Consider the following 26672-nt stretch of genomic DNA (forward strand, 5'->3'; position numbering starts at 1 on the left):
CGCATGCACTGAGGACTTATGCAACGTCACACTCCATTCTTCAGCCGCCAATGCCAGTTCTTCCCCTATGGAAGTTTGTGCAGCTCAGCGGCAACAAGCCAACAAATAATCACGGCCTAACATCTGCTCATTCGGCATCGTTGCTTCGCCAGAAATTTGAGGAACAAGATGCTTGCCTGTCTGAAGGATCCATAGTTGTCTACGTAGACTCAAGCATACAAGACTGCAAAGCAACAACACCTATCTACTGTCCGTGCAGACTTGCCCTGAATCAAACCTCTTGGTTTCAGCTTACGGAACCCCCTTCGTCCTTTTGTGCTGAGCTCGTTGCAGTTCAAGAAGCACTCTGCTCCGTGGCCGACATAACTATGCTCTCTGCGGCATGCGTTGTCATCCGCAATGACGCCCTTCAAATTGCCCGGTTGTTACGACGTGTTAGCCGCTGTCCAACGATATGTCAGGACATCCACCGGCTCGCGGCACGCATCCCGCAGTCAGTACGTATTGAGTGGGTCACACGGGATCTGCTGACCTATCAAAGCCAGGCAGATTTAGCGACCCGCCTTGCGAATACAAACTCATCACCGCCTCGGCTCCTTCATTTGAACAATTTTACCTTCCTTTCATCTAGAAAGAAACTCCTCCGGCGCCGCACACGTGCTCTCATCCCTCCGTGTGCGGTAACCCTCCCCCGCGGTCTTACCCGCGCAGAGGAATTTGCGCTTAGGAGGAGACGGGTCGGGGTTTCCCTCACACCAGCCATCACTCGGAAGTGGCCTCAGTACCCAGAATTGTTTCCTCGGCCAGGGTGTCCGATATGTATACACGAGGGCATTGAGGCCGACATTCATCACTTACTGTGGGACTGCCCAGCTTTCAAGCCTACAAGGATCCGGCACCTCATGGTAGCAGATCTTTCACCAAGCAACCCTGCTTCATACATTGCCTGGACGCAGGGACCGTACAATCGTTCTCTACTGGTTTTCATCAAATCAGCTAGCCTTTTTTCATTCATTTAAAATCTACTACATAATTCATCACACCTTCATTCATCATTAATGCCCTGGGGCAATAAATTTCGCTTTTAAAGAAAAGAAGTTCACATTTTTACGTAATTCACTCTCTGGAGCGTAAGCCAGACAGAAATCAGTTTAATTCACTTTAACATGTACATGTACTCACCGCAGTTTGCGCTGCATGGCTACTGTCTTTTGCTGGTCCTTCGCCCGGTTGCTGCAATATCGCTCTTGCGTATTTTTATTGCCCTGCAGATTCAACAGAAGTGCCGCTCACCGGTACAGGAGCCTCCGCGCAGGCCACTCCTGATATTCCGGCACCCGTGGCAGCATCTGCTGTTAGGGACTGCCTGCCAGCCAGTAACATGTGTTGTTCTGCCGCCAGTCCTGCAAAACATCTCGCCGCAGCCACGCGGTCGGCCATTTTACGTTTATTCAGCGGCGCCAAAGGCACATACTGTGAGTCGTGGCGTTTTCGTATTTTTTGCATGTGATAGAATTTTGAAGCTCCGGAATCGTGTCTGTTCGCTGTGTGTTGTCCTTAATCTTGGACAGAAAATACCATTTCATTTTAAAATATCCAAAAGAATTATATTTCTTAACGGTGTACGAATAGTACTTTTTTTTTTCAGACCTAAACCAGTATGAATACCATAGCTTTGCTACCGAATCGAATACGAATAGTTCAGCTAAAACCCGAATCTAATACCATTCATATATTTTTACAAATATTGGCTGCTTGTGCGAATATTCAGTGTGCAATCGTGAGAAACAGCGAAGCGCTGCTTTCGCAGTTATAGCTCTATCCTTTAAGAGACGCAACACTGATATCCATTTCGGGGGTCGCAACACAATATCAGTGCATCGTCCTTATCATTGTCTTGTTATGCGCATAGCGAAAGTACCTTTTGCTGTTGGCAACGGGAGATAACAAACTAGCGCCACATTGCAGCGCCCGAGACGGGCAAGAGCTGTGTATGAAGATGCCCTCCGAGGTCAGGCTTAGATGCCCAGTTTGTTGAACCTGCCAGGGCCCTGCCCCGTCGTCCAATCTCTGAGGCCATGTATGAGGATAATGAACACGGCCAAGCGAATGGGCGGCACCACGGCGCTCAACCCTCCATCCCGCGCATACCGATCATGGCAGCATGATACGCGGCTTGTATTGTCCTTGTTTCTGGGCTAGTCGGGGACGAAAAATCATCATCATCATCATCATCATCATCATCATCATCATCATCAGCCATACTACACCCACTGCAGGGCAAAGGCCTCTCCCATGTCTCTCCAATTAACCCTATCCTTTGCCAGCTGCATCCACCCTTTTCCTGCAAACTTCTTAATCTCATCCGCCCACCTAACCTTCTGCCGCCCGCTGCTACGCTTACTTTCTCTTGGAACCCACTCTGTTACCCTTAAGGACCAGCGGTTATCTTGCCTTCGCATTACATGCCCTGCCCAAGCCCATTTCTTTCTCTTGATTTCGACTAGGATGTCATTAACCCGTGTTTGTTCCCTCACCCACTCTGCCCGCTTCCGATCTCTTAACGTTACACCTATCATTTTTCTTTCCATGGCTCGCTTCGTTGTCCTTAACTTAAGCTGAACTCTTTTCGTTAGCCTCCACGTTTCTGCCCCGTAAGTGAGTACCGGTAAGATTATCCTGTTGTACACTTTCCTCTTGAGGGAAATTGGTAAACTGCCACTCATGATCTGCGAGAATTTGCCATATGCGCTCCACCCCATTCTTATCCTTCTAGTTATCTCCCTCTCATGATCCGGATCAGCTGTCACTACCTGCCCTAAGTAGACGTATTCCGTCACAAATTCTAGGCTCTCGCTGCCAATTGTGAACTGTTGTTCCCTTGCTAGGCTGTTGAACATTACCTTGGTTTTCTGCATGTTAATTTTTAGACCCATCGATCTGCTCTGCCTGTCTAACTAATTGATCATGATTTGCAGTTCACCTCCTGAGTGACTCAGCAAGGCAATGTCATCAGCAAATCGCAGATTATTTAGGTATTCTCCATTTATTCTTATTCCCAACTGTTCCCAATTCAGGCCTCGAAATACCTCCTGTAAACATGCGGTGAACAGCATTGGCGAGATCGTGTCTCCTTGCCTGACGCCCTTCCTTATTGGAATTTTATTGCTGACTTTATGGAGGACTACAGTAGCTGTGCAGTTGCTATATATATATATATATATATATATATATATATATATATATATATATATATATATATATATATATATATATATATATATATATATATATATATATATATATATATATATATATATAAATACTGGAAGATATATATATATATATATATATATATATATATATATATATATATATATATATATATATATCTTCCAGTATTTTGACATAGGGCTCTTCTACCCCCTGATTATGCAATGCCTGTATGACTGCTGAGGTTTCCACTGAGTCGAATGCTTTCTCGTAATCAATGAAAGCTATATAGAGAGGTTGGTTATATTCTGCGCATTTATCTATCACCTGATTGCTAGTGTGAATATGATCTATTGTGGAATATCCTTTACGAAAGCCTGCCTGATCATTTGGTTGATTAAGTCTAACGTTGCCCTGACTCTATTAGCGATTACCTTAGTAAATACTTTGTAGGCAACGGATAGTAAGCTGATCGGCCTGTAATTTTTCAAGTCCTTGGCGTCTCCCTTCTTATGAATTAAGATAATGTTTGCATTCTTCCAAGCTTCTGGTACAGACGAGGTCAAAAGGCATTGCGTATACAGGGTGGCTAGTTTTTCTAGCTCTCCTCAGTTAAAGCCGAATATCTGTTTTGCAGCGCTATCCTAAACTCCTGTGCTTTCCCTCTTACGGCTAACTCGTTAATGGCCTTCTTCGCTAGCTTCTTCCGTTCCCTCTTCTAGTCTAAGCTAATTCTAGACCTTACCATTCTATGGTCGCTACAACGCACCCTTCCGAAGACGGCCACATCCTGAATGATGCCAGGTTTAGCGCATAGTATGAAGTCGATTTCATTTTTAATCTCACCATTGGGGCTCTTCCAGGTCCACTTCCTGTTTTCTCGTTTGCAGAAGAAGGTATTCATGATCCGTAGATTATTTCTATCCGCGAATTCGACTAATAACTCTCCCCTGCTATTTCTAGAGCCTATCCCATAGTCACCTACCGCGTGGTCGTCAGCCTGCTTCTTGCCCACCTTCGCATTGAAGTCGCCCATCAGTACAGTGTACTGCAATTTTACTTTATTCAGTACTGATTCTACGTCCTCATAGAAACTTTCAACGGTCTGGTCATCATGGCTGGATGTGGGTGCGTAGGCCTGCACCACTTTCAGCTTGTACCTCCTATTCAGCCTAATTACTACAGCTGCTACCCTCTCGTTAATACTGTAGAACTCCTCTACGTTGCCAGCTATATCCTTATTAATGAGGAAACCCACACCTAGTTCTCGTCTATCCTCTAACCCGCGATAGCACAGTATGTGTCCGTCCTTTAGTACTGTATACGCCTCACCTGTCCTCCTAGCTTCGCTAAGCCCTATCACATCCCATTTAATTCCCGCTAGTTCCTCGAACAGCACTGCTAGGCTAGCCTCACTAGCTAAAGTTCTAGCGTTAAACGTTGCCAGGTTCAGATTCCAATGGCGGCCTGTCCGGAGCCAGAGATTATTAGCACCCTCCGCTGCGTCACAGGTCTGACCGCCGCCGTGGTCAGTTCCTCTGCAGCCGCTGGGGACTGAGGGCCGAGGGTTAATTGGTTTGATCATAGAAGGTTGTGGCCAAGTACTACACCAGGGACGAAAAATACGGCCGGCCTTATTCGAACTTCGCTCCAACTATTCGAAGAGTATGCGAAAACTTGAGGACATATCCGCGTCGTTTGGAATAATTTTGAACACACACTATTTGATTCGTTCGAATAATAGAATAGGAGGGTGTCTGAGTCTGTATTCGAAATATCTGAATATTTGCACACCCCTAATATTTTGAGCAGAAAAATGGAGGGGACACTTAAGCTCCGCCTTAAGGGTATGACGCGACGGCGTTAATGTGTGAATGCCAATATATGCAGAATTGGACATTCTTGACTTTACATTCATAGATCCCTGGGAGTCCTCATACCACTCCTGGCGCAGGGGCGCTGCGGTTAGGCGATGCGCCGCTGCCATGCGATGGCAGGTGCTGCCACCGGTGGGGCTTGCGCGACCTAGGTTGCTCTTCACGAGCTGCTTCTCCTGACCAATCATGAATTTAAATGCCACCTACGAAAAGGTTGTTTGCTCACAATGAGGTGGGCTGATTGTGATGATGATGCCACAAAGTCACGTGACGTAGGTGGGCCATCTAGGCTGCTTCTCCTAGGATTTTTCGCTCACAACGCCGACGACGACGCCGATGACACTGGGTTTTGTGCAGAATTGGGGCCTTAACGTCATCGCGTTAATACATTTTTGCTTATTGGCTCGGTTCGATGCGGGCAGTTGCCAGATTATATTTCACCTATAAGACAGAGACTTCGCCTTCTCCTCATCTGTCTGGTCTGCATGGTGCTGACGTCATCGCGTTGAATGTTTAAAGTTCTTGCACACGTTAATTGACCCTCCGTGATTTGTGTCACTTGGAAGGTATTTAATATTCTTTAAACCACCGCCATTAAAAAGGTGTCACGGACTAAACATGTCGCTTTTCAGTTCTGATACTGTCTCGTTCAAAGTTTTTTCCCGAGCACCGTACTGACATTTGGAACTCCCTTTCTATCCTTACTCGTGGGCTGCCTTTAGAAGAATGTTTAAATTTAGAGACTGTAGGTAACATGTTTTTACTATACTGTTTCCTCTCGCTTTCATTGAGTCTCATATGCTGTTGATGGTTACGATTTTGTTTGTGCATTTTTATTTTCTCCAATCATAGCGGCATGCGAGGCTGGAGTATGTAAAGTATATATATCTGTAGTTTTTTTTTACTGATATCTTTTATGCCATCGACGAAACATGTTAACAAACGAACACGCTGAGGGTGTGCACTCTATCGAATTCTGAACGGAAGCATTATATAAGCAACAATGCCACCAGCGCCTCATGGTTTAGATAACGTGGACAGTTTGCAAGAGCCGAACCTGTCTCCTTGAGTAGAGTGCAATTCCACATCGTGATTTAGCCTGCTGCTTGCTATTTAGATGTTTTCATGACTGCTAGTGAGTAGGAAAGGAACCAAACTAACGAAATGGTGTTGTTGGCGTGTTACAGGTATCGCGGCTGTAGCGCAATTTAAAAAATCGTTTGAGTGAGTAAAAAACAGCTCCCACTTATTCGGCACGTTCTTTAATTTAGTATGAGCTCGAAAGAGGCTGCAAGACCGGAAAGCGAACAATACGTGCCAGGCCAGTCATATGAGCAGTCTTCCAAGCTGCCTAACTACATCTACGTAGCGAATTTTATTCGTCGAGGATACAACCCCCTTTTCCACAAATAAAACTCTTAACCACAGTGCTTCAGTTCTCAGTAATGATTTCGTAATGCGCAAAACAGGTTGGGTTAGTTCGGGTGTCAGGTAGTTAGCACAGGAACATGCGACATAGTACTACAGTTCCTTCTACTTTAAGTAGATATGTTTTATCGCTGCATGACACTCGTCTCCTTTCATTTTCGCGGGAAATTCCGACATGCTGGTTTCATTCCCTTGTTGGACAGAATAATGCAAAGCTTCTCGTTAGGTTGAATATTGATACTTGGGAGCCGCGGCGTGAGCGTACATACGAAACTAGGTTTATTACGTAGGTACCAGGTTTATATCCAGTTTTATTAACTAGGTACCAGGTTTATTTCTAACGTTCTATGCACCAATGAAAGCCCTGGCTCTCTGACAGCATGATGGATGTCAGCAGGAATCAATTCGTTTCAATTAACGAATTGATTCCTGCTGACATCCATCGTTTCAATAAACGAAATGTGCAGCACTAATGCGCATATTAGATCAGGTATTTCACAGGATTTGGCCATAACTTCTTTGCTCTCTTCAATCTATATCAGTGATATGAACTTGTTGCTGGTCTAGTTGGTGCATGGTTTTTGGCCATAAGAAGGCGCAACATAAAACGCAGACGAGAAATGGTGATAGGACGACGCGCTATGAATGATATGAACAGTGATATGAATGTTGGCTTTCACTGATATGCAGCAATAAGACATTACGCAGATGCCGCTGTAATCTATGTCAAAATGAGGAGTTCCGATGATCTTTCGCTTACGAACGAAACACACAAAACACACCAAACCATTTGGATAAAATCAACCAACCAGTGATGCTAAAAATGGCAAACCAATATATATCCGGACAAAAGTTTTTGTTCATGTTAGGTGTCTCGCCGTCAAATTCACAAGTGACCTGGGCTGGTCTGCAAATGTGGGCCATGTCTGCAACAGGGCGACTTTTTTTACTTTTACATTGAGGAGAAAAGTATTGACGTGACGACAGGGGTTTACTGCATATATAATATTTATTTATTTATTTATTTATTTATTTATTTATTTATTTTTTTATTTATTCAAATACTCTAAAGGCCCTCCGGGGAGGTTATTACATTGGAGGGACACACGACACGAAGCACTTTGACAATACTTTGCTCGAAACAGAAAAGAGAGAAAAAATACAGACACCATTTTGAAGTACAGTAAAAAACAACAACAGTATGGCACAAATAGAAAGGCGTAAAAATTCAAACAGCTGGGATTAAGAATACAAAAACAACCCAGAAAAAAAATAATGGAAAAGAAACACCTTGAAGAAGGTAGTGGTATTCGTGGGAGCACAAAAGAAGAATTACTAACTCTATAAAAGTTAAGTGGTGCACACACACACCAAGGCTGGGCGATTGACTTTGTAAGGATAATCACAGCGAGGGAAGATAAGGCAACGTGGCTGAAAGACGTCGTCGCGCAAAACGCCGCGGTGATAAAGCTTGTGAAACAGAGAAAGGCGAGCGTGTTTTCGTCGTAGTGATAGTGGATCTAATTCGGCACGATTTTTTAAATATGTAACACTGGTTTATGGTTTATGAGGGTTTAACGTCCAAAAGCGACTCACGCTATGAGGGACGTCGTAGTGAAGGGCTCCGGAAATTTCGACCACCTGGGGTTCTTATCGTGCACTGAAACGCTCAGTACACGGGCCTCTAGAATTTAGCCTCGATCTAAATTCGACCGCCGTGGCCAGGATTGAACCCGCGTCTTTCCGGTCAGCAGCCGAGCGCCATAACCACTGAGCCACCGCGGTGGCAAAGATGTAGCACTGGTGTACGGGGAATAGTCCCAAAAAAAATGAAGCGAACAGGACGGCTTTGCAGGGATTCAATGTTGCGTATGATTTATTCGTGGCTGGGTCCCAGATTGCATATGCATATTCAATTTTAGGCCTGATTAAGGTGGTGTACGCGTGCTTGCCTTAGTCTGCGTTTCATGATTCCGAGTGAGCAATTAGCAGTTGCAGGAGTAACGTTGATGCGATGATGCCACGTTAGATCCGTATGAAAATTTCTCCTAGCTGTTTGTATGTGGTAGTAAACTCGACAATATTGTTATCTATAAAATATGAGGTTAGAATGCGGCAAAAGGAACGTGTAAATGACATACACTTAGTTTTGGTATGATTTAGGGTCATTTGCCAATGAGAACACCACATATTAATCGGTGTGATGCCGAATTCGGCACTGTATTCAAATCATGTTTTGTGACCTTGTACGTAACAAGTTATATAGAAATGGGACCATTATCGAGCAATGCACTAAAGTCTATCTACAGTGAATACACTAGAACACAGTCATTTACGAAGGTGAGATAAATGGCCGTGCTCTTTACATTTTATCAAGAATGAAATAAAGTATACCTACTTTATTTTTTTTAAAAATCTCCCCTGCATACTCTCATATGCATGTCAGAATATACATTACATCAGATGGTATACCTTTCATTCGCAACCGAAACACACAGAAAAAAAAACACCTAACCACCAAACTAAAGAGCCGATTGCTTCAAAAATTCGTTTCCAATGAGGTTAATAGATCACTAGAACAAACTACCAAATGATATTATACACATGGGACTTGTATCGTTTGAAAATGCATTGTTAAAATGCTAGGTAAGTGTATGATAATGCATTGTTCTGTGAGTAGCTCTTTATATTGTAGCGAGAGCTACCCTGGGCTACGAGTCGAGCATTTCGCGGTGCATGGAAGAGGAAAGTTGTGCGCATGCGCTGTTACCATGGCAACCGGAGAGGAGCAAGGTCCGGCGTGCGCTTCGCCGTCGCCGCGGCCGCGCTCCCGCTCCACCGTCGGAGCCGAGCGTGACGTAACGCGGTTGAGCACTTGTGCGCATGCGCCGATGCCATGGTAACCTGAGGCCGCATTCTTCGTCGCCGCCTCGCGGCGTCCAGCTTTTACACCCGAACCGCGCGTCGCATGCGCAGCATTTCGTATAAAAGGCGTATATGTATAATGGGCGTCTGTATCCCAACGTTTGCACTGCTAAACGGCGCGCACAGAGAAGAGAAGATTAACTCTTCCGGTCCTGAGGTTTTTTCCTGGCAGTTGGCTACTCAACAAAGAGAGAATGAGCGTAAGAAGGCGAAGAGAGCGCCGGAGACGCCCGATCAGAGAGAGGAATGCCTTGCTAAACTGAGATGCCACACTGCCGAGCGTAATAGACGGCGCATAGCCGCCGAGATGGGGCCTATGGAAGGCGTCAGTCAACGGGAACCAACAGAAGAGGATGTGAAGGCCCGTCCTGTGACTGATCACACCATTCGAGTTTCCGAAAAACAAGCTCAGCCAGGGAAACATAGTACCTCTCGCTACGTATATCCTGGCATAGCCGAGCTAAGCCACTGCAAATTTTGTTTTTCACCTGCTAACGATTGTAATCCCATATGGCCGTTGAATTTGATTTCTTTATGCTCTGCGCGAATTGAAGCTGTACCATTTTCACTTTAAACTATGTGTATCTTTCTGTATATCATGTGTGGAGCACTGCAAGTACCAATGAGTCGTTTATTCTTTTAAATCGCCTTTTCTTTCCCCAAAATTTGCAACATTATTCTCAATCTACGCATCATGCATCTCCTATCTAATCACACCCCGACAGTCTAATTGAATGAATAAAAACATGTATTCTTGCGATTCTGTGTGCGGCAGTGGGCGGAAAGAATGCACACCCGGCGGCAATTTTCGCTGAGCTTTCATTCAAATTCTGATGGCAGTTAGAGATTTAAAAAAAGAAAACTGTAGGAAACCGAACATCCTGCTTTTCGGCGAATTATATTATTATTATTATTATTATTATTATTATTATTATTATTATTATTATTATTATTATTATTATTATTATTATTATTATTATTATTATTTCTGCTGCTGTTGTTATGAGCCTAATGACTTCAATCACTTGCTGGAAGACATTTCCTTCTGCTACTTCTAAAACTGTGCTGAAAAATTTACTTCATTTGATTTGAATATATTACGCTTATATTTCATTCCCATGTGTGTCTTTTCATTCACTCCTCTTGGCAGGAACATGTGACCTTTTTGTGTTAAAATTTTTAGTTTGCTGCATCCTGAATTCCGTAAAAAAATTTTGTGTTGCCGCGCCAACTTGTCGTGCCAAGACCCCAAGTTACTATTGGTAGACAGGCCTGATGAATATTGTAATTAACTGTGGTGGCAATAAAGATAGTTTTACTATTATTTATAGCAATTAAAGCACAAGTGAGGCCATGTTTTACAGAAAACATATAAAATATTGTAAACAGCAGATCCGGTTCTTTTGTGCTGTGAAATATTTCAAGGTGCAAAGGTAACCGATGCTAGACTCCATCGCGCTCCATATTGTATCTTTTGAAATTAGGATATTACCAGCGAAGTAACGCGGCAGCAAAACGCAGTTTTTCTTTCAATTACAAATGTTGCAACCTTACTTTATGTATTGGCGCCATTTGTTTATATTTATAAAGTATTTCAGTGACAATTTTCATTCCAAAATTTTGAACTAATAATGTAATAAGGAAGTACAGAATGCTATTCTTTACTCCCTGAATTGCATATGAAAGCAAAAATATAGACAAAACAGCGAGGGTCATTTGAAGTGCAGGTCATGACGTTTGTCTGGAGAACACAGCGAGTAGAGAAATTTTCACGCCGCTGTCTCTGCTGGACATTAGCTTACACTATCTCTCTCGGCTGCTTTTCATATGAAGCTCAAAGAGTGCTGCAAAGTTAAAACTCCAGATCCGAAAATGATAGCCCCGAGTAATGGCAGGCAGAGCAATAAGTTATCAGCTTAAAACAATAACACATACAGCTATCAACCACCAGCCGTGCTTAATGAATGACGCAGAGTGACATTTGCGAAGCTTTTTGTCTGTGAGAGGTTTAGTTCGTTCAATGACTGCTTATATACCCTAGGTAGGGCCCAATGACAGTTGACTACCGCTAGATACACTTTCCCGTAGGTAAGGAAACGAGGCGCAAAAAGAAGTGGACAATTTTACTTACTTCTCTATTCGTAACAAAGATGAGGTGGCTGAATTATTCTGACTTTAATGTACAAAGTATTAATCCCAACTTGTGCGGCGTAAATGTTGCCTGTGTAGGTTTTCACGCGTCCGCTGTTATTGCCATTCAGCTGTGCTTGAATTTCAGTCTCCTAAAGAGCGACATTTCCTTTCAGCCGTGCATGGAGGTCCCGCTCCCAAAGCGCCACGCATTGGGCCTACACCGCACGCGGAGACCACTGCTCGTAGCCTACCGCCCATTGCAGCATCATGTATTTCCGAGGACGAATCCTTCGGCAGCCTGGACCGCCTGCTGATAGCTTCACGCGAACAACGGGGCACAGGGAAGAGGTCTGCTCTTTCGCATCTGTTGAACGCCACAAGATATAGATACAGTGAGTCTTGATGCTGCTGTTTCTTTCGTGAGATATAGCATTTTTAGCTCAAAATCAACACCGTGTCTATTTGGCGTTTGTTATCTTCAACCGTATACAGATAGCTACTTTTTTTTTCGTTGAGCCGTCTTGTACTTAGTAAGACAAAGTTTGTAAACAATAAAGCAAAGCCTAATTTAAGCCAAAATACTTTTTTCATTTATTGGCTCTGTTCGATGAAGGCAGCCGCCAAATATATCTACAGTTTTTCCTTGCTGACAGTGTTGCTGACATTGACGAAACCTTCTCACGAACAGATATCGAAAGCTAGTGCACTTCATAGTCTTCTGTAAGGCAGCAATATGCATAAATGTGGTCAGCACCACCAGTATTTAGATAGCGTGAATATCCCGCATGAAGTATATGAATTTTTTTTTTAGGAACCTTCCTTCTGCAGTTGAGTACGATACCACATCACCGTCAGACATTTGGATTGCTCTTCATATTTTTATGACTTTTATTAATGACGAAACCAACAAAAGTAATCAACTGTAATTCCTGACGCTCTACAGGAGTGATGGCTGCAACGCTGTCGGGAAAAAGTTTGCATCATAAGGAAAAAAGAAAGCTTGATTTAAAAGTTGCGTTATGAGAGACTCTATGCCCAGGCCGTTTGTCTTGTAGTTTTCGGCTTGGTGCACTCGTAACGCTTGCTTCATGCATTTAAATGAAGATACCTTATCTGTGAAAACTGTCGCTAGAATCAGACTCGTGAGTTCGTAGGCAAGGAGGCTCGTTGCAATATGCACGTTCTAGAAAATGAATTAAGCTAGAACGTACAGCAACGCGGGCACGAGACAAGTAACAAATTGCAACTGTTGACCGCCGTGCTTAAGTAATCACGCAGGTAGATATTTTCTAATCCATTCGATGGCTGAAGATTGCGTATGTTCAATGGCTTCTCAAATGTACTCTGAATCTGACAGAATGGCAGTAACCTACCGTGGGCTACGTTCTGCTAGGCGGTTATGTGCAGCACAAAAAGAAGTTGACGGAATACGCGAGGAAGAAGAAGAAGTGGTCCCTGCTAAAGTGGCAGCACATCGCTCTTCAGAAAAACCTCGCCATCCACGTAAATGCGTGCCCTATTTGAAGAGAACTGCATTCTCGCCTTCTCAAGAAGCTCCGGACGTCCTCCCACCGTCTGAGGTCTCCTGGGAACCATGCATGAGTGCAGCTGAGCTGGGCACTGACGCTAGGCTTAGTGCCTACGCTGCCACGCTGGCGGAGGTAGCCCTGCCGGCGTCTCTCGTGGCAGCACCTGCCACGCAGTCGACACCTGATCCGCGGCGCCAGGTCTAGCTTTGTGCTCCCGGTTCATCGGCAGATGCACGGCTCCTGCCTTCCCGAAATGCCGGACTGCTCGTGAGTGATCTGCCTCCAGGGCACATGGCCATCAACTCTACACCACCGGATGGGCCTCAAAGCGCAAAGCATGATGAACAGGGTATTCCAATGGACTTATCGGCACCTCTACCCCTGCAAAAGTGTCCTCGCGCAGCTCACAAGCGTCCCTCAAACGACAGCCAACGGATTCCATCTTCGGCAAGTGATGGCTCCCAAGGTAAGCGCACTTGTCTTAAGATCGAGAACTCGGTGTAGCCTACACCCGGATCGTCTTCTTATAAAGCGACCATTAAATCACTGGCCAACAAAAGCCTCACGGATATACCGAACAAGATTTTACAAGCTAACTTGGACGCGTGCCTCGGAACCAAAGGTTTTCGGGGCTTCACAGCCTGGACAAAGTCCAGCACCATTGCAGTGTGGCTTCCGACGCTGACTGCTGTAGAACGGCTGCAAACGCTCACCAGTATTTCACTGACAAGCGAAATCCCAGTGCCAGTACAAGTGTATTTAGTTGAAGGCTCCGACTTGCAGCGCTGCATCGTCTACAACGTAGATATCACTGAAGATCCAACTGCACTCCAGCGTGAGCTGTACTTTCCCACGCACGGTGTCATCCAGGCCCGACGCATGGGAAAGTGGCGCTCTTGCATAGTCACCTTGCAAGGCCCTCTGACACTACCAGCTCGTCTGTACAATTATGGCTGTATTTAGGGCCTCGGCCATATAAACCGAGTGCGGTGTATTGCTATAACTGCTTCCGTACAGGACATATGCGCAAATCCTGTCCGTTCACTGCTGACGGTGAAAGTATATTGGAAGGGAACGTGGCTTACCGATGCGGCCTTTGTAAATCCGACGACCACGAGATAACATCTCCAAGATGCCCGACAAAACAAAAGGCAACAAAACAGGCTCGTCGTCGAATGACTTAGCATTGGCCAATACAAGACAATATAACTTCATTGCAGACATCCAATCGGTTCGCAGCTCTCCAGTGGGATGACGAGGAGTGGCCGGAGCTCCCTGAGCACACCTCGCATGATCCTTCAACTCAGCAACCTTCTAACGGTACTGTGCGAAAAGAACGCCTCCGAAAACAGCCAACAAAGCTGCGTAGTGGGCCTGAACTACCGCAGGACGATATGACCGCAGTCGACGAACAAATCGCATGTCTTTCAGCGGAGGTCACCAAGCTCCGGCAACACCGCGAACTGCTCGCTCGACGTAGACGGGCAGCGGAATCATCCGCCACATCTATCAGTGGCGCAGCAACAACGCCTTCCTGCCGCCCACCACTGTCATTTCCTTCCGCCTCTTCCCAGATTACCGCAATGCCACTGGAACTCTCTGCGACTTCTCTGCTCCGGTTTATGGTCAACCAGTTGTCCAACCTGTCGTCCGTGATTCTACAACGCTTGGACTAGTAACTAGAAATGGCAAGTTCCAATCGTGCGGGTGTGCTGCAGTGGAACTTCAGAGGCATTTCCACGAAGGTGGGAGATCTCTAGACACGACTACAAATTCACAAGCTAAAGCTATGGGCCATGCTGCTACAGCAAACAAACTCCTTGCCATCGATTTAGGCTTCAGTGCCTACATGTCTCCTTCAATGATAGACCGTCGTGTACAAACTGCTGCTCCCTCGAGAAATGCGGCGGTGTATGTGGACTCACGTTTTCCGCATGTACGCCTTGCTCTCGAAAACTGGTGCACGTCGTATCAAGAGGTAGTGCCAGTGGCTGCGAAACTTAAGAAGGGAACCGTTGTGGTCGTTTCATTTTACGTTAGACCAGCCGGTGGTGCTTCCTCCCGTATTAATCTTAGCCTGTTAACAAGTGTCCGTCGGCAGTATCGCGGGTGTCCGATTTTAGTCGGAGGCGACTTTAACGCCCCTCACCAGGATTGGGAGTACCCCACTTCAAGCTCTCGTGGAAGGCGTGTGCGGGACGCCTTCACAGATGCCCAATTTGTGCTGCTCAGCCATCCTGGGAAAGCAACACGGCCAGTGCGTCAAACTCGCAGTGCTTCCTATGCATCAGACTTGACGTGGTGGTCGGGTCCGGGTAATCCCTCCTGGCACATGGAGCCAGACTGCTGGGGAAGTGATCATCACCAATCTTCATCGGTCTTCACACCTCACATTTCCGACCTTTACGCTACAAATTTTCTGTCATCAACTGGGACAGTTTTCGCTCCTGTATGGACAATATCTCCTCAGATTCTTCGCCAATCCTTGTTGAGCGCATACAAACAGCGCTCAACAGTGCTACAACTACCACCTGGACTGATTGTGATCGACCGGCACCAGACCTTGGCCTTCTTAACTTGTCGGCGGCACGCCGTCAAGCCGAGCTTTCTGCTTCGGGAGACCCTACTTCATCGCAGGCACATACGCGATTGGACTACCTTACAGCTAAGGCACGCAAATATGAACGCGACCTCTCTCGGCGGCAGTCGCATGCGTGGTGCGAACCATTTTCTGCAAATCCTCGAATGCCTCTCTATGGCGAACATTCCGTACAATGGAACGCGGTCGCCGTTCGACTGACGCAGCGGCAACCGTATGCTTCGCGGCTATTTTGTCGCCAGATGATTTCGCCAAAGAAGCAGCGCGAAAGTTCTTCCCAAAATACGATGTGGTGCCTTCTTCATCTGCGATTTTAAATATGACAGGCATCCCAGCGCATGTATATCAAATGCCAACTGATGTCTACGTAGATGGAATTGCGTGTCCTTTCTCTATGCCTGAGTTGCTGGCTGCGATAGATGATGTGAAACGGAAAACAGCGCCAGGCCCGGACAATATTTAGTACGAGGTGTATAAGAACCTGAGTAGCGCTGCACTCCTTCAACTACTTGACACCATAAACAAAGAATGGTGTGATGGCGTGGTGCCCGAGAGCCGGTCAATCCGCTGTCGTGATTCCTATCCCGAACCAAGGGAAGCCTCCGACGGACCTTGCCAACTTGCGACCTATCTCCTTAACTCCTACTATGTGCAAGCTGGCGGAGTAAATGCTAGCCACACGATTGTCATGGTGGCTAGAGCAGCGCGGTTTTTATCACCCAGCACAAAAAGGCTTTCGTCCATATATTGGTACAGAGGACGGGTCGGCTGTCTTAACATCTACAGTTTTGTCATCTACCCGCACCCGCAATGTGCGTACTGCTTTAGCAATGGACGTTGAAAAGGCATATGAAAACATCAGTCATGCAGCCATTCTGAACTCCACTGACATGCTTTATCTCCCCTGAGAGTGCGTAGTTTTGTACAATCAGTTTTGGAAGGCAGAAACTTTGCAATACGCCTCAGCGGCGAAGCGGTCGGATCATTTGTTCCTCTCTGCGGCGTGCCCCAGTGATCAGTATTGTCATCGACGTTATTTAATTTTGTTTCCATTCCGCTGGCTTGGCGCTTACAAGGCATCCGTGACATACAATTTCTTCATTACGCTGGCGACATGACGGTGTGGAGTACTCAACAAGATCTCCGTATTCATGAGGCTGCCCTTCAATCTGCCTTGGACGCTACCTGTAATTACGCATCATCGATCGGACTTCAGCTATCTGTGCATAAAACAACATACACGTCAGTTGCCAACCGCTGCAGACGCCGTAAACTTGTTGAAAGTCCAATCCGTCTTTGTCTATCAGGCACCCCACTAACGAAAGTCCGAGTGTAAAAATCCTTGGCTTAATGATTCACCAATCAAGATCAGCGACTGCATGGCTTTCTCAGGGAAAAAGGCAAGCTATTCAGACTTTTGGTTTGATTAGAAGAATTGCCCCTAAAACTGGTGGCGCAGGCTAGTTCGTTGCACGACAATTGGTGAGGGTAGTTCTGCAGCCGCGAATTGTTTATCAAGCCCAGTTTCAACATCTTACAAAAGCCCAATGGGATCGCTTGAAGCCGTGAACCGAGAGGCTGTGAGGACCATTACGGGTCTTCAACGCATCACACCGGTCACAGCTTTACAAGAGAATGCGCAGCTTAATACCATTGATGAGCTCGTGCAGCAGCGCGTGAAGCGCGCAGCCTTAAGGCCAGTCTATCGCACTCCACGCATGCACTGAGGACTTATGCAACGTCACACTCCATTCTTCAGCCGCCAACGCCAGTTCTTCCCCTATGGAAGTTTGTGCAGCTCAGCGGCAACAAGCCAACAGATAATCGCCGCCCAACATCTGCTCATTCGGCATCGTTGCTTCGCCAGAAATTTCAGGAACAAGATGCTTGCCTGCCTGAAGGATCCATAGTTGTCTACGTAGACGCAAGCATACAAGACTGCAAAGCAACAACACCTATCTACTGTCCGTGCAGACCTGCCCTGAATCAAACGTCTTGGTTTCAGCTTACGGAACCCCCTTTGTCCTCTTGTGCTGAGCTCGTTGCAGTTCAAGAAGCACTCTGCTCCGTGGCCGACATAACTATGCTCCCTGCGGCCCGCATTGTCATCCGCACTGACGCCCTTCAAGTTGTCCGGTTGTTACGACGTGTTAGCCGCTGTCCAACGATATGTCAGGACATCCACCGGCTCGCGGCTCGCATCCCGCAGCCAGTACGTGTTGAGTGGCTCCCACGGGATCTGCTGACCTTTCAAAGCCAGCCAGATTTAGCGACCCGCCTTGCGAATACAAACTCATCACCGCCTCGGCTCCTTCATTTCGACAATTTTACCGTCCTTTCATCAAGAAAGGAACTCCTCCGGCACCGCACACGTGTTCTCATCCCTCCGTGTGCGGTAACCCTCCCCTGCAGTCTTACCGGTGCAGAGGCGGTTGCGCTTTGGAGGATCCCGGTCGGGGTTTCCCTCACACCAGCCATCACTCGTAAGTGGTCTCAGTACCTAGAATTGTTTCCTCGGTCAGGGTGTCCGATATGTAAACACGAGGACATTGAGGCCGACATTCATCGCTTACTATGGGACTGCCCAGCTCTCAAGCCTGCTAGGATCCGGCACCTCATGGTAGCAGGTCTTTCACCAAGCAACCCTGCTTCATATATTGCCTGAACGCAGGGACCGTACAATCGTTCTCTAGTGGACTTCATCAAATCAGCTATAGCCTTTTTCCATTCATTTAAAATCTACTACATCATTCATCACACCTTCATTCATCATTAATGCCCTGGGGCAATAAATTTCGCTTAAAAAAAAAGAAGTTGACATTTTTACGTAATTCACTCTCTGGAACGTAAGGCAGACAGAAATCAGATTGTTTGACTTTAACATGAACATGTACTCACCGCAGTTTGCGCCGCATGGCTACTGTCTTTTGCTGGTCCTTCGCCCGGTTGCTGCAATATCGCTCTTGCCTATTTTCATTGCCCTGCAGATTCAACAAAAGTGCCGCTCACCGGTACAGGAGCCTCCGCGCAGGCCACTCCTGATATTCCGGCACCCGTGGCAGCATCTGCTGTTAGGGACTGCCTGCCAGCCAGTAACATGTGTTGTTCTGCCGCCAGTCCTGCAAAACAGCTCGCCGCAGCCACGCGGTCGGCCATTTTACGTTTATTCAGCGGCGCCAAAGGCACATACTGTGAGTCGTGGCGTTTTCGTATTTTTTGCATGTGATAGAATTTTGAAGCTCCGGAATCGTGTCTGTTCGCTGTGTGTTGTCCTTAATCTTGGACAGAAAATACCATTTCATTTTAAAATATCCAAAAGAATTATATTTCTTAACGGTGTACGAATAGTACTTTTTTTTTCAGACCTAAACCTGTATGAATACCATAGCTTTGCTGCCGAATCGAATACGAATAGTTCAGCTAAAACCAGAATCTAATACCATTCATATAATTTTACAAATATTGGCTGCTTGTGCGAATATTCAGTGTGCAATCGTGAGAAACAGCGAAGCGCTGCTTTCGCAGTTATAGCTCTATCCTTTAAGAGACGCAACACTGATATCCATTTCCGGGGTCGCAACACAATATCAGTGCATCGTCCTTATCATTGTCTTGTTATGCGCATAGCGAAAATACCTTTTGCTGTTGGCAACGGGAGATAACAAACTAGCGCCACATTGCAGCGCCCGAGACGGGCGAGAGCTGTGCATGAAGCATGGCCTCCGAGGTCAGGCGTAAAGGCCCGGTTTGTTGAACCTGCCAGGGCCCTGCCCAGTCGTCCAATCTTTGAGGCCATGTATGAGGATAATGAACACGGCCAAGCGAATGGGCGGCACCACGGCGCTCAACCCTCCATCCCGCGCATACCGATCATGGCAGCATGATACGCGGCTTGTATTGTCCTTGTTTCTGGGCTAGTCGGGGACGAAAAATCATCATCATCATCATCATCATCATCATCATCATCATCAGCCATACTACACCCATTGCAGGGCAAAGGCCTCTCCCATGTCTCTCCAATTAACCCTATCCTTTGCCAGCTGCATCCACCCTTTTCCTGCAAACTTCTTAATCTCATCCGCCCACCTAACCTTCTGCCGCCCCCTGCTACACTTACTTTCTCTTGGAACCCACTCTGTTACCCTTAAGGACCAGCGGTTATCTTGCCTTCGCATTACATGCCCTGCCCAAGCCCATTTCTTTCTCTTGATTTCGACTAGGATGTCATTACCCGTGTTTGTTCCCTCACCCACTCTGCCCGCTTCCGATCCATTAACGTTACACCTATCATTTTTCTTTCCATGGCTCGCTTCGTTGTCCTTAACTTAAGCTGAACTCTTTTCGCTAGCCTCCACGTTTCTGCCCCGTAAGTGAGTACCGGTAAGATTATCCTGTTGTACACTTTCCTCTTGAGGGAAATTGGTAAACTGCCACTCATGATCTGCGAGAATTTGCCATATGCGCTCCACCCCATTCTTATCTTTCTAGTTATCTCCCTCTCATGATCCGGATCAGCTGTCACTCCCTGCCCTAAGTAGACGTATTCCGTCACAATTTCTAGGCTCTCGCTGCCAATTGTGAACTGTTGTTCCCTTGCTAGGCTGTTGAACATTACCTTGGTTTTCTGCATGTTAATTTTTAGACCCATCGATCTGCTCTGCCTGTCTAACTAATTGATCATGATTTGCAGTTCACCTCCTGAGTGACTCAGCAAGGCAATGTCATCAGCAAATCGCAGATTATTTAGGTATTCTCCATTTATTCTTATTCCCAACTGTTCCCAATTCAGGCCTCGAAATACCTCCTGTAAACATGCGGTGAACAGCATTGGCGAGATCGTGTCTCCTTGCCTGACGCCCTTCCTTATTGGAATTTTATTGCTGACTTTATGGAGGACTACAGTAGCTGTGCAGTTGCTCTATATATATATATATATATATATATATATATATATATATATATATATATATATATATATATATATATATATATATATATATATATATATATATATATATATATATATATATATATATATATATATATATATATATCTTCCAGTATTTTGACATAGGGCTCTTCTACCCCCTGATTATGCAATGCCTGTATGACTGCTGAGGTTTCCACTGAGTCGAATGCTTTCTCGTAATCAATGAAAGCTATATAGAGAGGTTGGTTATATTCTGCGCATTTATCTATCACCTGATTGCTAGTGTGAATATGATCTATTGTGGAATATCCTTTGCGAAAGCCTGCCTGATCATTTGGTTGATTAAGTCTAACGTTGCCCTGACTCTATTAGCGATTACCTTAGTAAATACTTTGTAGGCAACGGATAGTAAGCTGATCGGCCTGTTTTTTTCAAGTCCTTGGCGTCTCCCTTCTTATGAATTAAGATAATGTTTGCATTCTTCCAAGCTTCTGGTACAGTCGAGGTCAAAAGGCATTGCGTATACAGGGTGGCTAGTTTTTCTAGCTCTCCTCAGTTAAAGCCGAATATCTGTTTTGCAGCGCTATCCTAAACTCCTGTGCTTTCCCTCTTACGGCTAACTCGTTAATGGCCTTCTTCGCTAGCTTCTTCCGTTCCCTCTTCTAGTCTAAGCTAATTCTAGACCTTACCATTCTATGGTCGCTACAACGCACCCTTCCGAAGACGGCCACATCCTGAATGATGCCAGGTTTAGCACATAGTATGAAGTCGATTTCATTTTTAATCTCACCATTGGGGCTCTTCCAGGTCCACTTCCTGTTTTCTCGTTTGCAGAAGAAGGTATTCATGATCCGTAGATTATTTCTATCCGCGAATTCGACTAATAACTCTCTCCTGCTATTTCTAGAGCCTATCCCATAGTCACCTACCGCGTGGTCGTCAGCCTGCTTCTTGCCCACCTTCGCATTGAAGTCGCCCATCAGTACAGTGTACTGCAATTTTAATTTATTAATTACTGATTCTACGTCCTCATAGAAACTTTCAACGGTCTGGTCATCATGGCTGGATGTGGGTGCGTAGGCCTGCACCACTTTCAGCTTGTACCTCCTATTCAGCCTAATTACTACAGCTGCTACCCTCTCGTTAATACTGTAGAGCTCCTCTACGTTGCCAGCTATATCCTTATTAATGAGGAAACCCACACCTAGTTCTCGTCTATCCTCTAACCCGCGATAGCACAGTATGTGTCCGTCCTTTAGTACTGTATACGCCTCACCTGTCCTCCTAACTTCGCTAAGCCCTATCACATCCCATTTAATTCCCGCTAGTTCCTCAAACAGCACTGCTAGGCTAGCCTCACTAGCTAAAGTTCTAGCGTTAAACGTTGCCAGGTTCAGATTCCAATGGCGGCCTGTCCGGAGCCAGAGATTCTTATCACCCTCCGCTGCGTCACAGGTCTGACCGCCGCCGTGGTCAGTTGCTCTGCAGCCGCTGGGGACTGAGGGCCGAGGGTTAATTGGTTTGATCATAGAAGGTTGTGGCCAAGTACTACACCAGGGACGAAAAATACGGCCGGCCTTATTCGAACTTCGCTCCAACTATTCGAAGAGTATGCGAAAACTTGAGGACATATCCGCGTCGTTTGGAATAATTTTGAACACACACTATTTGATTCGTTCGAATAATAGAATAGGAGGGTGTCTGAGTCTGTATTCGAAATATCTGAATATTTGCACACCCCTAATATTTTGAGCAGAAAAATGGAGGGGACACTTAAGCTCCGCCTTAAGGGTATGACGCGACGGCGTTAATGTGTGAATGCCAATATATGCAGAATTGGACATTCTTGACTTTACATTCATAGATCCCTGGGAGTCCTCATACCACTCCTGGCGCAGGGGCGCTGCGGTTAGGCGATGCGCCGCTGCCATGCGATGGCAGGTGCTGCCACCGGTGGGGCTTGCGCGACCTAGGTTGCTCTTCACGAGCTGCTTCTCCTGACCAATCATGAATTTAAATGCCACCTACGAAAAGGTAGTTTGCTCACAATGAGGTGGGCTGATTGTGATGATGATGATGATGCCACAAAGTCACGTGACGTAGGTGGGCCATCTAGGCTGCTTATCCTAGGATTTTTCGCTCACAACGCCGACGACGACGCCAATGACACTGGGTTTTGTGCAGAATTGGGGCCTTAACGTCATCGCGTTAATACATTTTTGCTTATTGGCTCGGTTCGATGCGGGCAGTTGCCAGATTATATTTCACCTATAAGACAGAGACTTCGCCTTCTCCTCATCTGTCTGGTCTGCATGGTGCTGACGTCATCGCGTTGAATGTTTAAAGTTCTTGCACACGTTAATTGACCCTCCGTGATTTGTGTCACTTGGAAGGTATTTAATATTCTTTAAACCACCGCCATTAAAAAGGTGTCACGGACTAAACATGTCGCTTTTCAGTTCTGATACTGTCTCGTTCAAATAGTTTTTTCCCGAGCACCGTACTGACATTTGGAACTCCCTTTCTATCCTTACTCGTGGGCTGCCTTTAGAAGAATGTTTAAATTTAGAGACTGTAGGTAACATGTTTTTACTATACTGTTTCCTCTCGCTTTCATTGAGTCTCATATGCTGTTGATTGTTACGATTTGTTTGTGCATTTTTATTTTCTCCAATCATAGCGGCATGCGAGGCTGGAGTATGTAAAGTATATATATCTGTAGTTTTTTTTACTGATATCTTTTATGCCATCGACGAAACATGTTAACAAACGAAGACGCTGAGGGTGTGCACTCTATCGAATTCTGAACGGAAGCATTATGCAACAATGCCACCAGCGCCTCATGGTTTAGATAACGTGGACAGTTTGCAAGAGCCGAACCTGTCTCCTTGAGTAGAGTGCAATTCCACATCGTGATTTAGCCTGCTGCTTGCTATTTAGATGTTTTCATGACTGCTAGTGAGTAGGAAAGGAACCAAACTAACGAAATGGTGTTGTTGGCGTGTTACAGGTATCGCGGCTGTAGCGCAATTTAAAAAATCGTTTGAGTGAGTAAAAAACAGCTCCCACTTATTCGGCACGTTCTTTAATTTAGTATGAGCTCGAAAGAGGCTGCAAGACCGGAAAGCGAACAATACGTGCCAGACCAGTCATATGAGCAGTCTTCCAAGCTGCCTAACTACATCTACGTAGCGAATTTTATTCGTCGAGGATACAACCCCCTTTTCCACAAATAAAACTCTTAACCACAGTGCTTCAGTTCTCAGTAATGATTTCGTAATGCGCAAAACAGGTTGGGTTAGTTCGGGTGTCAGGTAATTAGCACAGGAACATGCGACATAGTACTACAGTTCCTTCTACTTTAAGTAGGTATGTTTTATCGCTGCATGACACTCGTCTCCTTTTATTTTCGCGGGAAATTCCGACATGCTGGTTTCATTCCATTGTTGGACAGAATAATGCAAAGCTTCTCGTTAGGTTGAATATTGATACTTGGGAGCCGCGGCGTAAGCGTACATACGAAACTAGGTTTATTACGTAGGTACCAGGTTTATATCCAGTTTTATTAACTAGGTACCAGGTTTATTTCTAACGTTCTATGCACCAATGAAAGCCCCTGGCTCTCTGACAGCATGATGGATGTCAGCAGGAATCAATTCGTTTCATTTAACGAATTGATTCCTGCTGACATCCATCGTTTCAATTAACGAAATGTGCAGCACTAATGCGCATATTAGATCAGGCATTCAACAGGATTTGGGCATAACTTCTTTGCTCTCTTCAATCTATATCAGTGATATGAACTTGTTGCTGGTCTAGTTGGTGCATGGTTTTTGGCCATAAGAAGGCGCAACATAAAACGGACACGAGAAATGGTGATAGGACGACGCGCAATGAACAGTGATATGAATGTTGGCTTTCACTGATATGCAACAATAAGACATTACGCAGATGCCGCTGTAATCTATGCCAAAATGAGGAGTTCCGATGATCTTTCGCTTACGAACGAAACACACAAAACACACCAAACCATTTGGATAAAATCAACCAACCAGTGATGCTAAAAATGGCAAACCAATATATATCCGGACAAAAGTTTTTGTTCATGTTAGGTGTCTCGCCGTCAAATTCACAAGAGACCTGGGCTGGTCTGCAAATGTGGGCCATGTCTGCAACAGGGCGACTTTTTTTACTTTTACATTGAGGAGAAAAGTATTGACGTGACGACAGGGGTTTACTGCATATATAATATTTATTTATTTATTTATTTATTTATTTATTTATTTATTTATTTATTTATTTATTTATTTATTTATTTATTTATTTATTTATTTATTTATTTATTTATTTATTTATTTATTTATTTATTTATTCAAATACTCTAAAGGATCTCCGGGGAGGTTATTACATAGGAGGGACACACGACACGAAGCACTTTGACAATACTTTGCTCGAAACAGAAAAGAGAGAAAAAATACAGACACCATTTTGAAGTACAGTAAAAAAACAACAACAGTATGGCACAAATAGAAAGGCGTAAAAATTCAAACAGCTGGGATTAAGAATACAAAAACAACCCAGAAAAAAAAAACAATGGAAAAGAAACATCTTGAAGAAGGTAGTGGTATTCGAGGGAGCACAAAAGAAGTATTACTAACTCTATAAAAGTAAAGTGGTACACAGAGACCTCAAATTCTGATGTGAGTATGCAGCATTTTGTGAAATTTGTCTGTGTGAACCTCGGTAGCAATATCTGATAGTAGGTTATTCCAGTCACTTACAGTTCAAGGTATGAATGAATGTGTGTAAAGTGATGACTGCAGGCTGGGCGATTGACTTTGTGAGGATGATCACAGCGAGGGAAGATAAGGCAAGGTGGCTGAAAGACGTCGTCGTGCAAAACGCCGCGGTGATAAAGCTTGTGAAACAGAGAAAGGCGAGCGTGTTTTCGTCGTAGTGATAGTGGATCTAATTCGGCACGATTTTTTAAATATATAACACTGTTTTATGGTTTATGAGGGTTTAACGTCCAAAAGCGACTCACGCTATGAAGGACGTCGTAGTGAAGGGCTCCGGAAATTCCGACCACCTGGGGTTCTTTATCGTGCACTGAAACGCTCAGTACACGGGCCTCTAGAATTTAGCCTCGATCTAAATTCGACCGCCGTGGCCAGGATTGAACCCGCGTCTTTCCGGTCAGCAGCCGAGCGCCATAACCACTGAGCCACCGCGGTGGCAAAGATGTAGCACTGGTGTACGGGGAATAGTTCGAAAAAATGAAGTGAAGAGCACGGATTTGCAGGGATTCAATGTTGCGTATGATGTAATCGTGGCTGGTGTCCCAGATTGCACATGCATATTCAATTTTAGGCCTGATTAAGGTGATGTACACGTGCTTGCCTTAGTCTGCGTTTCATGATGCCGAGTGAGCGATTAGCAGTTGCAGGAGTAACGTTGATGCGGTGATGCCGTGTTAGATCCGTTTTAATATTTTCTCCTAGCGATTTGTATGTGGTAGTAAGCTCGACAATATTGTTATCTATAAAATATGAGGTTAGATTGCGGCAAGAGGAACGTGTAAGTGACATGCACTTAGTTTTGATATGATTTAGGGTCATTTGTCATTGAGAACACCACATATTAATCGGTGTGATGCCGAATTCGGCACTGTATTCAAATCATGTTTTGTGACCTTGTACGTAACAAGTTATATAGAAATGGGACCATTATCGAGCAATGCACTAAAGTCTATCTACAGTGAATACACTAGAACACAGTCATTTACGAAGGTGAGATAAATGGCCGTGCTCTTTACATTTTATCAAGAATGAAATAAAGTATACCTACTTTATTTTTTTAAAAAATCTCCCCTGCATACTCTCATATGCATGTCAGAATATACATTACATCAGATGGTATACCTTTCATTCGCAACCGAAACACACAGAAAAAAAAAACACCTAACCACCAAACTAAAGAGCCGATTGCTTCAAAAATTCTTTTCCAATGAGGTTAATAGATCACTAGAACAAACTACC

The 26672-nt window shown here is 45.1% G+C and overlaps 1 protein-coding gene across 1 annotated transcript in view; it reads left to right on the top strand.

The window, feature by feature from the left end:
- Positions 1 to 1294: 1294 nt before the first annotated feature.
- sowah (ankyrin repeat domain family member sosondowah) overlaps positions 1295 to 26672 on the top strand; it is a 147686-nt gene continuing 122308 nt past the window's right edge. The window contains exons 1-3 of the mRNA XM_077647017.1: positions 1295 to 1475; positions 11750 to 11968; positions 18692 to 18895. Of these exons, the coding sequence (XP_077503143.1) occupies positions 1382 to 1475; positions 11750 to 11968; positions 18692 to 18895 (517 nt within the window). The 5' untranslated portion in view covers positions 1295 to 1381. The remainder of the gene's footprint in view (positions 1476 to 11749; positions 11969 to 18691; positions 18896 to 26672) is intronic.

The sequence above is a fragment of the Amblyomma americanum genome, chromosome 1 (assembly GCF_052857255.1).
Source record: "Amblyomma americanum isolate KBUSLIRL-KWMA chromosome 1, ASM5285725v1, whole genome shotgun sequence".
In the NCBI taxonomy this organism is placed as follows: domain Eukaryota; kingdom Metazoa; phylum Arthropoda; class Arachnida; order Ixodida; family Ixodidae; genus Amblyomma; species Amblyomma americanum.